This window comes from Piliocolobus tephrosceles, chromosome 1 (assembly GCF_002776525.5).
Source record: "Piliocolobus tephrosceles isolate RC106 chromosome 1, ASM277652v3, whole genome shotgun sequence".
NCBI classification, from domain to species: domain Eukaryota; kingdom Metazoa; phylum Chordata; class Mammalia; order Primates; family Cercopithecidae; genus Piliocolobus; species Piliocolobus tephrosceles.
The window spans coordinates 211,866,203-211,879,219 of record NC_045434.1 but is presented as its reverse complement, the minus strand read 5'-3'; the positions used below and the strand labels follow the sequence as shown (position 1 = coordinate 211,879,219).

General features: G+C 49.5%; 1 protein-coding gene across 1 annotated transcript in view; it reads left to right on the top strand.

Moving 5' to 3' along the window:
* Positions 1-735: 735 nt before the first annotated feature.
* RBP7 (retinol binding protein 7) overlaps positions 736-13,017 on the top strand; it is a 20,364-nt gene continuing 8,082 nt past the window's right edge. Inside the window, exons 1-3 of the mRNA XM_026449771.1 lie at positions 736-871; positions 9,824-10,002; positions 11,068-11,169. Coding sequence (XP_026305556.1) covers positions 799-871; positions 9,824-10,002; positions 11,068-11,169 — 354 coding nt within the window. The 5' untranslated portion in view covers positions 736-798. The remainder of the gene's footprint in view (positions 872-9,823; positions 10,003-11,067; positions 11,170-13,017) is intronic.

Genomic DNA, 13,017 nt, shown 5'->3' with positions numbered 1-13,017 from the left:
TCACACCCTTTCTCCTTTGCTTTTCTCTGCTCTGAGGCTAAGTGCTGGAGACTAGATTCCCCAGGCCCCCTTGCAGTTAGAAGCGGCATTGATACAGTTTTGGCTAATGAAATGTATACAGAAACCTGCTGGGTAATTTTTTCTTTTTTCCAACTATCCAGACTTCCAGGAGATGGGGAGGTTTGTGCTGCAGGGATACTGACCGGTGGTTTTTTCCCTTTTCCCCACCTTGAATGTGGATGTCCTGGCTGGGAACCCAGTTGCCAGCTCATGACCAGGAGATAACAAGCAGAAACGAAAGGCCACCACGCAGGTGCGGTGTTACCGAGGTGCGAATCACTGCGTGTGATTCCGAGGTGCGAATCATCGCCAGCAATCACTTCTCTCAGGACTGCTTGTTAAGAAAAATAAACTCCTATTTATTGAGACCATGAGTTACGTTGAGGGGTATATTGTTATTTGAAGCTGACAACATTCAATGCCATGAGATTGAAGGTCATCCCTGGGTCATTAACATATAAGCAGGGAAGGAAATGTGGCCCGAAACAGTCTGGGGCATGAGAAAGCAGCAGGAGAGGAAGCCCCAAGAAAAGGGGGGAGCTGCCGCGCGGTGGGTAGAGCCAGGAGCAGCGGGCGGAGGCGGCCGGGAGCGCAGCGGCTTCTAGCGGCGAGAGGGACCCACTCGGCCCCACCTGCGCCTCCCGCGCGCGGCCCCCCCCCCGCCCCGCCCCGCCTGGTTTATAGGGCCCGGCCCGAGCCTCTGGCCGCCCGCCGGGGTTTGTCCTGCGACCTCCGACCATGCCCGCCGACCTCAGCGGTACCTGGACCCTGCTCAGCAGCGACAACTTCGAGGGCTACATGCTGGCCCTAGGTAGGGTGGAGGGGAGGCGGCGGGCCGCGGGGCTCGCCGTCTGTCTTGGGGTCAGGCGAAGGCGGCCGGGCCGGGCCTGTAGGTACGTCCGCTGTCGGTGCCTTCGCCCTGCTGCGCCCACCGTCGCCCAGTCGCCCAGAGTCCGCCGGTCTTTGGCGCCTCCGTCCATCGGGCCCGGGACCCCAGTCCTTCCGTCCCCCAGTGCATCCTTCCCCGCGCCCACCCGCCCCCCGTCCCCACGGCCGTCTCTCCACGGCCTCTGTCCCCCTGGCCGCCGGTCCCCAGCCCGTCCGTCCCCGCGTCCAGCCCCACGTCCGTCTCTACCCGCACGCGGCAGACCCGCGGAGACTGCAGACTGGGGGTCCGGCCGGGGAGGAGACGCCCGGGACCGAAGCCTCTGCCCGGCGGCCCTCCCCTCAGCCGCCTTCCGCGCGGGCCCCGGGACCCCCGGCGCGCCATGGCTCCCCCAGCGAGGTCCCGCGGCGCACCCGGAGCCGGTCGGGGACGCAGAATCCCGGAACCCGCGGACGATCCTTCAGGTCCGGGCGCACGCGGGAGTGCAGAGCCTGGTTCGGTCCCAGGCGTGCCCGACCGCCGCCTCCCGCCAGGGCTGGCGGCCCGCGGTGTCCTGGCTCCTGCGGGCCCGCGCTGTGCTTCCCGCCCTCATCGCGGTGCCAACGGTGCGCGGACTCTCAACTCACTGCATCCTCCACCTCCCCGGTTCAAGAGATTCTCCTGCCACAGCCTCCCAAGTCGCTGGGATTATAGGCGTGCGCCACCACGTCCCGCTAATTTTGTACTTTTAGTAGAGACGGGGTTTCACCATGTTGGTCAGGCTGGTGTTGAGCTCCTGACTTCTGGTGATCCACCCCCCTCGGCCTCCCAAAGTGCTGGGATTACAGGTGTGAGCCACCGCGCCTACCACGAGTGTAGTTTTTCTTGTAGCTTTAGGACTCTGGGAAGTTGCCATGCCGGCCGATCCCTGAACCCTTGACCCGTAGGCAATTTTTGTTTTCTTAACCTTAGGGTCCATCTTAGTTGATAAAGGGGCATTTTTTTTTTTTTTTTTGGTCTTTCATATCCCAGGAGATAAGAGTGTTCTTCTGGGTGTGGGAAAGGCACCTCTCACTTGAGAGTCTTATGATCTTCAGAGGAAGAGCAGAGGATTCTTTTATGGCCTGCTTCAGGGAAGAGGGGCAGAAGAAGGTCTGAGGGGGACCTTCCTGCTTCTGTTATTTCCTCAGATGCCAAGTGATATGGTTTGGCTGTGTCCCCACCCAAATCTCATATGGGAGTTGTAGCTCCCATAATTCTCATGTGTTGTGGGAGGGACCTGATGAGAGATAATTGAATCATGGGGGGTGGTTTTCCCCATAGTGTTTTCGCCGTAGTGAATGTGTGAATGTCTCATGAGATCTGATGCTTTTATGAGGGGTTTCCCCTTTCATTTGGCTCTCATTCTCTCTTGCCTGCCACCATGTAAATCGTGTCTTTGCCTTCTGCCATGATTTCTGGGCTTCCCCAACCACGTGCAACTGAGAGTCAGTTAAACCTCTTTTTCTCTATAAGTTACTCTCTATAAGTTCTCTATAAGTTACTCTTTTTCTCTATAAGTTACTAAAGACATACTCTCGGGTATGTCTTTATCAGCAGCATGAAAACGGACTAATATATTAAGGTGCCATGTTTTGAGGTACTCTATCCTGAAACCCATAAATCCAAAAGTTTTCTGAAAATCAGCAACTGTGTTTCAACTTCAGATCTAATTTGTTAAAGTACTAAGTGCTTACATCAATTTGTTAAAGTGCTAAGTACTTAGGTCACACTTACAGCACTAAAGTGGTTGTTTACATAATACTGTAATACTTTTTTTTTTTTTTTTTTTTGAGATGGAGTCTCACTCTGTCACCCAGGCTGGAGGGCAGTGGCGCCATCTCGGCTCACTGCAAGTTCCGCCTCCCAGATTCACGCCATTCTCCTGCCTCAGCCTCCCGAGTAGCTGGGACTACAGGTGCCCGCCACCACACCTGGCTAATTTTTTGTATTTTTAGTAGAGACAGGTTTTCACCATGTTAGCCAGGATGGTCTCAATCTTCTGATCTGGTGATCTGCCCGCCTCGGCCTCCCAGAGTGCTGGGATTACAGGTGCGAGCCACCGCGCTTGGCCATAATACTGTAATACATTTTATCTTAAGAATTGAGTGGGGCTGGGGTGCAGTGGCTCACACCTGTAATCCCAGTTCTTTGGGATGCCAAGGTGGGCAGATCAAGAGGTCAGGAGTTTGAGACCAGCCTGGCCAACATGTAAGCCCTGCCTCTACTAAAAGTACAAAAAATTAGCAAGGCATGGTGGCATGCACCCGTAATCCCAGCTACTTGTGAGGCTGAGGCAAGAGAATTGCTTGAACCCAGGAGGCGGAGGTTGCAGTGAGCTGACATTGTGCCATTGCACTCTAGCCGGGGAGACAAAGCAAGACTCCATCTTGAAAAAAAAAAAAAATTAAGCTAGCAGACTGGGCACGGTGGTTCACGCCTGTAATCCCAGCACTTTGGGAGGCCAAGCCAGGTGGATCACCTGAGGTCAGAAGTTCGAGACCTGCCTGGCCAGCATGGTGAAACCCCATCTCTACTAAAAATATAAAAATTAGCTAGGCATGGTGGCTCATGCCTGTAGTCCCAGCTAATCGAGAGGCTGAAGCACGAGAATCACTTGAACCCGAGAGGCAGAGGTTGCAGTAAGCCCAGATCACGACACTGCACTCTAGCCTGGGCAACAGAGTGAGACTTGGTCTCAAAAAAAAAAAAATAAGTCAATAAGATAAAGAAAAAAAGAGGCCGGGCGCGGTGGCTCAAGCCTGTAATCCCAGCACTTTAGGAGGCCGAGACGGGCGGATCACGAGGTCAGGAGATCGAGACCATCCTGACTAACACGGTGAAACCCCGTCTCTACTAAAAATACAAAAAATTAGCCGGGCGAGGTGGCCGGCGCCTGTGGTCCCAGCTACTCGGGAGGCTGAGGCAGGAGAATGGCGTGAACCCGGGAGGCGGAGCTTGCAGTGAGCTGAGATCCAACCACTGCACTCCAGCCTGGGCGATAGAGCAAGACTCCATCTCAAAAAAAAAAAAAAAAGAAAGAAAGAATTCAGCTAGCAATCCTGAATTTTACTGATTTACGGGAATATATAATTTAATTTAAATGTATATGCTTGTTCGTATACATGTAAGGAAAATACATTCCATAAAAAATCACAAATATATACTTAGATCTTTAAATTGTAGGGTCTAGGAAAATAATAAATGATCGCCTCTTTTTCATTGTTGTTGTTGAGATGGAGTCTTGCCTGTTAGAGTGCAGTGGTGCAATCTTGGCTCACCGTAACCTGTGCCTCCCGAGTTCAAGCAGTTCTCTTGCTTCAGCCTCCTGAGTAGCTGGGATTACAGGCGCCCGCCACCTCACCTGGCTAATTTTTGTATTTTTAGTAGAGACGGAGTTTTACCATCTTGGCCACGCTGGTCTCGAACTCCTGACCTCAGGATCCACCCGCCTTGGCCTCCCAAAGTGCTAGGATTACAGGCATGAGCCACCGTGCCCAGCCAATTACCTCTTTTTTATTAGTAGAAGTGAGGTGAATGCCTGTTGGCAGTGATGCTAAGGGTCAAATAAGTCACCAGCAAATACACAGCACACATCTCATGATGTGCTCCAGCTGGCATCTCATTTGAGGGCAGAAAATCACTCCCTTTTGTCTAAAAACTAGTGTTCAGGAACTGATCCTGCAGCTCCCACCCGGGCTCTGGTATCACTCTCTCCCAGCATCTGCCAAACCACAGTGAGAAGAAAGGCAACTTGTCCTTGCACAAAGAAGAAAGGTTACTTGGGGTTTTTTGAGACAGCGTCTTGCTCCGTCGCTCAGGCTGGAGAGCAGTGGTGTGGTCATGGCTCACTGCAGCCTTGAATTCCTGTGCTCAGGCGATCCTCCCACCTCAGCCTTCCAAGTAGCTGGGACAACAGAAGCATACCACCACACTTGGCTAATTTTTCAATTTTTTTGCAGAGACGGTGTCTTGCTATGTTGCCCAGGCTGGTCTCAAACTCCTGGCCACATGCAATCCTCCTGCCTCAGCCTTGCTTGGGTTTTAATATTTGCAGCTAACCTGGGATTTGGGAGTTCCTGGTGTACCCCCACAGTAGCCAAGAACACCGAGGGTGCAGTGCCTCAGGAATGGAAAAGCCCTATGTTAATGCCCATAGATATTGACCAACTTGCGCAGGTCCTCGCCTTTAGTCCTGTTATGAACCCGAGAAGGTGGTGGTGTTACCAGCTTGCCCCAGGTTATTGTATACACTGGGATATATTTAATTAATTAATTAATTTTTGAGACAGAGTGTCGCTTTGTTGCCCAGTCTGGAGTGCAGTGGCACGGATCTTAGCTCACTGCAACTCAGTCACCCAGGTTCAAGCAATTCTCCTGCCTCAGCCTCCCAAGTAGCTGAGATTACAGGCGCATGGCCCCACACCCAGTTAATTTTACATTTTTAGTAGAGGCAGGGTTTCACCATGTTGCCCAGGCTGGTCTCAAACTCCTAAGCTCAGGTGACCTACCTGCCTGCCTCGGCCTCCCAAGTGCTGGGATTACAGGCATGAGCCACCGCACCTGGCCCTACACCGAGATTTAAAGGGATCCCCTCTTGCCTTCAACCCACATTGCCTTAAGATTAGAAGTGGCTTTGAGATTAAAGGTTAATATAATCATCTGAAGCTTAGATAAGTGTACATTTGTGTGGACTCCTTTGAAATCCTACCCTCAAGTGTATATGCTCACACATTTGTAATAGCATGTCATCGGACTGTTCCCTCCTACTTGAATGTCTTATTTTCTTTTTTTTTTTTGAGGTGGAGTCTGAGATCATCCGACTACACTCCAGCCTGGGCGACAGAGCGAGACTCTGTCTCAAAAAAAAAAAAAAAAGAGATGGAGTCTCACTCTGCCACCCAGGCTGGAGGTGCAGTGGTGCGATCTCATCTCACTGCAAGCTCCACCTCCTGGGTTCTCGCCATTCTCCCACCTCATCCTCCCGAGTAGCTGGGACTACAGGCGCCCGCCACCACGCCCAGCTAATTGTTTATTTTTTTTTAGTAGAGACGGGGTTTCACTATGTGAGCCAGGATGGTCTCGATCTCCTGACCTTGTGATCCGCCTGCCTCGGCCTCCCAAAGTGCTGGGATTACAGGCGTGAGCCACCGCGCGCGGCCTCAAATGTCTTATTTTCTATATAACACAATCTAGCGGATGAAAAAGCATGGCTTGACCTGGTTAACAGCCTTATGAGGAATATAGCCTTTTGGACTGTTGAGGTCCTAGTAAGTGTGAACCTGGTAGAAAGTGACCAGAAGTTATGCCAATGTATTCATTTTATTTTATTTTTATTTTTATTTTTTGAGATAGGATCTCACTTTGTTGCCCAGGCTGGAGTGTAGTGGCACCATCTTGGCTTGCTGCAACCTCCTCCTTCCAGGCTTAAGCAATCCTCCCATCTCAGCCTCCCCAGCAGCCAGGTCTACAGGTACAGACCACCAAGCCCAGCTAATTTTTATTTTATTTTTTGATAGAGATGCGGTTTCACCATGTTGGTCAGGCTGGTCTCGAACTCCTGACCTCAGGTGATCTGCCCGTCTCGGCCTCCCAAAGTGCCGGGATTACAAGCGTAAACCACCACGCCCAACCAGATTTATGTATGTATGTATGTATGTATTTATTTATTTATTTGAGATGGAGTTTTGCTCTTGTTGCCCAGCCTGGAGTGCAATGGTGCAATCTTAGCTCACCTCAACCTCTGCCTCCCAGGTTCAAGTGATTCTCCTGCCTCAGCCTCTGGAGTAGCTGCGATTACAGGCATGCACCACCACACCCAGCTAATTTTGTAGTTTTAGTAGAGACAGGGTTTCTCCATGTTGGTCAGGCTGGTCGTGTTAGTCTACCTGCCTCGGCCTCCCAAAGTGCTCGGATTATAGGCATGAGCCACCGTGCCTGGCGCCTCAAAAATATTGAAAGCATAACTGCTTAAAATCATAACTCTAAAGTCATTGTTAGTCTAAAGTTATTGGGTTTTGTCTTGCTTACATAATAGGGTTTAAGGAAAGTCAGCAGTAAATTTGGCTTGGTCATATTAATAATAGGAAATGAGCCTGGGTAACATGGTGAAACCTCATCTCTAATGAAAGAAAAATTAAAAAAATAGCCGGGTGTGGTGGCACATGCCTGTAGCCCCAGCTACTTGGGAGCTGAGCTGGGAAGATCTCTTGAGCCTGGGAAGCAAAGGCTGCAGTGAGCCAAGGTCACACCACTGCACTCCAGCCTGGGCAACAGAATGAGACCCTCTCTCAAAAAAATAATAGTAATAGGAAGTGATTTTAAAGTTTTGGTGTCAATACTTAAATATTGTTGAAAACCAGTAAAGCCTGGATCATATTGCATCTCAAACTAAAAACTGGAGTTCTAGATTTAAACTCATACACGCAGGCTTTTTTATTTGCAGCTGAGACCATAGGCATGCATCACTATGCCCAGATGGTTTTTGAGATGTTGGTTTATTTGTTTGTTTTTGAGATGGAATTTCACTCACTCTGTTGCCCAGGCTGGAGTGCAGTGGCTCGATCTCAGTTCATGGCAACCTCTGCCTCCTGTGTTCAACTGATTCTCCTGCCTCAGCTCAGCCCAAGTGTGAGCCAGCATGCCCAGCCTCAGCTGTTTTTTTTTTTTTTAAGTAGAAATGGGGTCTTGCTATGTTGTCCAGCCTGGTTTGAACTCCTGGGCTCAAGTGATCCTCCCACCTTGGCCTCCAGAAGTGTTGGGATTACAAGTATGAGCCATTGCGCCTGGCTACAAAAATTTTTTCTTAGGATGAGGACATTTATACTATTGTTTTATTTTTAGTTGTTGTTGTTTGGGGTTTTTTTGAAATGGAGTCTTGCTCTGTCACCCAGGCTGGAGTGCAGTGGCACGATCTCCGCTCACTGCAGCCTCCACCTCCTGGGTTCAAGTGATGCTCCTGCCTCAGCCTCCTGAGTAGCTGGGATTACAGGGGCGCACCACCATGCTCAGCTAATTTTTGTTTTCTAGAGATGGGGTTTTGCCATGTTGCCCAGGCTGGTTTTGAACTCCTGACCTCAGGTGGTCCACCTGCCTCTGCCTCCCAAAGTGCTGGGATTACAGGCATGAGCCACCGCGGCTGGCAGAATCACATCTCATCTCTAACTCCTCTCTTCCTCCCTCTCCCTAATTCTGCTGCAGCTACCCTAGGCTCCTCAGAGTTCCCAAAACACACTGACACACCCTTCCTCAGAGTACCAGGGCTCCCTGGATTTCTACCTTAAACTGTTTTCCAGAAATCTGCGTGGCTTGATTCTTCTTTCAGCTCCCTGCTGAGTTGTCACCTGGCTATTATTTAAAATAGTGGTGTTTATTTCTAGCTACATAATATGCTCAAAGGCACTAAGTGGAACTGGGATTCCAAACCCTGATCTTCATCTTCTTAGCATTCCATGTTTCCCTGTGGAACTCTTTTTTAAAGCTTATTCAAGATTTCTAGCTGAGCAGGATGGCTCATGTCTGTAATCCCAGCACTTTGGGAGGCTGAGGTGGGAGGATTGCTTGAGCCCAAGAGTTCGAGACCAACCTGGGCAACATAGTGAGACCTGATCTCTACAAAAAAGTATTTAAAACATTTCTAGGCATGGTAGCATGTGCCTGTAGTCCCAGATATTCGAGAGGCTGAGATAGGAGAATCACTTGAGCCTGAAAGGTCGAGGCTGCAGTGAGCCATGATTGCACCACTGCACTCCAGCCTGGGTGACAGAATGAGATCCTGTCTCAAAAAAAAAAAAAAAAAAGAGAGATTTATAAATACGTTGTAGTACATAGTTGGGTGTGGTAATGCAAGCCTGTAATTCCAGTTACTCAGAAGGCTGAGGCAAGAGAATTGCTTGAACCCAGGAGTGGAGGTTGCAGTGAGCTGAAATTGTGCCACTGTTTTCCACAACCTGGGCGACAGAGTGAGACTGTGTCTCGGAAAAAAAGAAAAATAAAAAGGTATATATATATATGTGTGTGTGTGTGTGTATGTGTGTGTATATATATATATATAGAGAGAGAGGGAGAGGTATATACATGAATCCAGTGGTTTTTGAGTTTTGTTTTCATTGTTGTTGAGAAACTGTTCAAATGCTCTCTTAATTCAAAGTGTAAATACGTAAGGCAGAAAAAGGCAGAGTTGTGACCGAGGCTGGGTTGGGGGGCCTAAACTCTGTCCCTTTGGTTTTCTTTTTCTTTCTTCCTTTTTTTTTTTTGAGATGGAGTCTCTCTGTGTTGCTCAGGCTGGAGTGCAGTGGTGTGATCTCAGTTCACCGCAACCTCTGCCTCCCGGGTTCAAGCACTTCTTCTGCTTCAGCCTCCCGAGTAGCTGGGGTTACAGGCATGTGCCACCATGCCTGGCTAATTTTGTAGTTTTTAGTAGAGATGGGGTTTCTCCATGTTGGTCAGGCTGGTCTCAAACTCCTGACCTCAGGTGATCTGCCCTCCTTGGCCTCCCAAAGTGCTGGGATTACAGGTGTAAGCTACCGTGCCTGGCTGACAGTTTATATTTTTTTATAGAGATAGGGTCTTGCTATGTTGCCCAGGCTGGTCTGAAATTCCTGAGCTCAAACAATCCTCCTCTCTCTCTGTCCCATAGTGCTGGGATTACTGCACCTGGCATGTGCAAACTTTTTAGTCAGGCTGTGGTTGGCAGTTTGCCAAGACGGTTCCCTGTAGATCTAATTTCAGCAGCAAAAAACATTGAAGTTGTACAGGAAATGCTAACAATTACATGCAGTGATTTTGAGAACAGCTGCCAAATTCTTCACTTTTGCATCTCAAGCGAATGTTCAAATATTTTTTAAAATTATTTTTAAGGTATCGACTTTGCCACTCGTAAAATAGCCAAGTTGCTGAAGCCACAGAAAGTGATTGAGCAGAATGAGGATTCTTTTACCATCCACACGAACAGCAGCCTAAGGAACTATTTTGTGAAATTTAAAATTGGAGAAGAATTTGAGGAAGATAACAAAGGCCTGGACAACAGAAAATGCAAGGTAAATTTTAAAGCAATGCCAGGCGTGGTGGATTACGCCTGTAATCCCAACACTTTGGGAGGCCAAGGCAGGCGGATCACCTGAGGTCGGGAATTCGAGACCAGCCTGGGCAACATGGCAAAACCCTGTCTCTACAAAAAATTCAAAAATTGGCTGGGCACAGTGGCTCATGCCTGTAATCCCAGCACTTTGGGAGGCCAAGGCGGGCAGATCACGAGGTCAGGAGATGGAGACCACCCTGGCTAACACGGTGAAACCCCGTCTCTACTAAAAATACAAAAAAAAAAAAAAAAAGTAGCCGGGCGTGGTGGCGGGTGCCTGTAGTGCCATCTACTCAGGAGGCTGAGGCAGGAGAATGGCATGAACCCGGGAGGTGGAGCTTGCAGTGAACCGAGATCACCCCACTGCACTCCAGCCTGGGCGACAGAACGAGACTCCGTCTCAAAAAAAAAAAAAAAAATTCAAAAATTAGGCGGGGGGCCGGGCGTGGTGGTTCAAGCCTGTAATCCCAGCACTTTGGGAGGCCGAGACGGGCGGATCACGAAGTCAGGAGATCGAGACCATCCTGGCTAACACGGTTAAACCCCGTCTCTACTAAAAAATACAAAAAAACTAGCCAGGCGTGGTGGCAGACGCCTGTAGTCCCAGCTACTCGGGAGGCTGAGGCAGGAGAATGGCATGAACCCGGGAGGCGGAGCTTGCAGTGAGCCGAGATGGCGCCACTGCACTCCAGCCTGGGCGACAGAGCGAGACTCCGTCTCAAAAAAAAGAAAAAAGAAAAAATTAGGCGGGCATGGTGGCAGGAGCCTGTAAACCTAGCTACTTGGGAGGCTGGGGCAGAAGAATCAAAGAATCAGTTGAACCTGGGAGGTGAAGGTTCCTTGCAGTGAGCCGAGATTCTGCCACTGCACTCCAGCCTGGCCGACAGAGCTGGACTCTGTCTAAAAAAAAAAAAAAAAAGCAATAAGTAGGCTGTTAATTTTGCAAGGCTTGCTTGGCATTCTACTTGGTAACACTTGAGGATCCTGCCAGGGCACGCTAACATTTTCTCCTCTCCTGATGCAGAGCTTGGTTATCTGGGACAATGACAGGCTCACCTGTGTCCAGAAGGGAGAAAAGAAGAACAGAGGCTGGACCCATTGGATCGAAGGAGACAAACTCCACCTGGTATCCACCACATTTTGTTCTCAGTGAGATGATACGGTATTAAAGGAAACATCAGGCCGAGCGCGGTGGCTCACGTCTGTAATCCCAGCATTTTAGGAGGCTGAGGTGGATCTATCACTTGAGGTCAGGAGACCAGCCTGGCCAACATGGTGAAATCCCATCTCTACTATTTTTTTTTTTTTTCGAGCCAGAGTGTTGCTCTGTTGCCAGGCTGGCGTGCAGTGGCACGATCTTGGCTCACTGCAACCTATACTTCCTGGGTCCACGCGATTCTCCTGCCTCAGCCTCCCGAGTAGCTGGGACTACAGGCACGCAACACCACAGCCAGCTAATTTTTGTATTTTTAGTAGAGACGGGGTTTCACCATGTTAGCCAGGATGGTCTCAATCTCTTGACCTCATGATCCGCCTGCCTCAGTCTCCCAAAGTGCTGGGATTACGGGCATGAGCCACCACCACACCTGTCCCATCTCTACTGAAAATACAAAAATTAGTTGGGCATAGTGGTGCATGCCTGTAGTCTCATCTTATATTAAATGAAACAGCCAAATATTCCAACAAGGCAGGAAGATAACATGCAAATACTCATGGAACAATTCTTACCTATTATATGTAATAGCTACTTTATGTATACATAGATATACATAGATAAATATAGTAGCTCACATCTTTGGAGTGATGATTTGGAGCCCAATTACTGTGCTCAATCCTTTGAGTGCATTATCTCATTTAATCTTCATCACAATCCTGTGAAAAGGACACTATTCTTCCCATTCATAATTAAATTGGAATTTTGAAATTCCCCAAGGCTACTGTCAAAAGCATCAGAATCCAGTTTAAAAGTGTTTATTCAGACCGGGCGTGGTGGCTCACGCCTGTAATCCCAGCACTTTGGGAGGTTGAGGTGGGCGGATCACGAGGTCAGGAGATCAAGATCATCCTGGCCAACACGGTGAAACCCTGTCTCTACTAAAAATACAAAAATTAGCTGGGCATGGTGGCACGTGTCTGTAGTCCCAGCTACTTAGGAGGCTGAGGCAGGAGAATCGCCAGAACCAGTGAGTCGGAGGTTGCAGTGAGCTGAGATCACACCACTGCACTCCAGCCTGGTGACAGAGGCCGTTTTAAAAAAAATGAATAATTAAGGGTTTATTCAGGCACGAAGCCGAAGACAGCCATCCAGGAAATACAGACTCCAAAGGAATGTGGTCAGTACACCCAAGCTGAAAAGTTAATGTCTTACTTTTTCTTTTTGAGACGGACTCTCTCCCTCTGTCACCCAGTGTCACCCAGGCTGGAGTACAGTGGTGCAATCTCAGCTCACTGCAACCTCTGCCTCCCAGGTTCAAGCGATTCTCCTGCCTCAGCCTCCTGAGCAGCTGGGATTACAGGCATGCACCGCCACACCCAGCTAATTTTTGTATTTTTAGCAGAAATGGGGTTTTACCATATTGGCCAGGCTGGTCTTGAACTCCTGGCCTCAAGTGATGAGCCCACCTGGGCCTCCCAAAGTGTTGGGATTACAGGCGTGGCCGCTTATAATAAAAATTTAATTTCTGGGCTGGGCGCGGTGGCTCAAGCCTGTAATCCCAGCACTTTGGGAGGCCGAGGTGGGCGGATCACAAGGTCAGGAGATCGAGACCACGGTGAAACCCCATCTCTACTAAAAATACAAAAAACAAGCCGGGCGCGGTGGCGGGCGCCTGTAGTCCCAGCTACTCAGGAGGCTGAGCCAGGAGAATGGCGTGAACCCGGGAGGCAGAGCTTGCAGTGAGCCGAGATCGTGCCACTGCACTCCAGCCTGGGCGACAGAGCAAGACTCCGTCTCAAAAAAAAAAAAAAAAAAAAA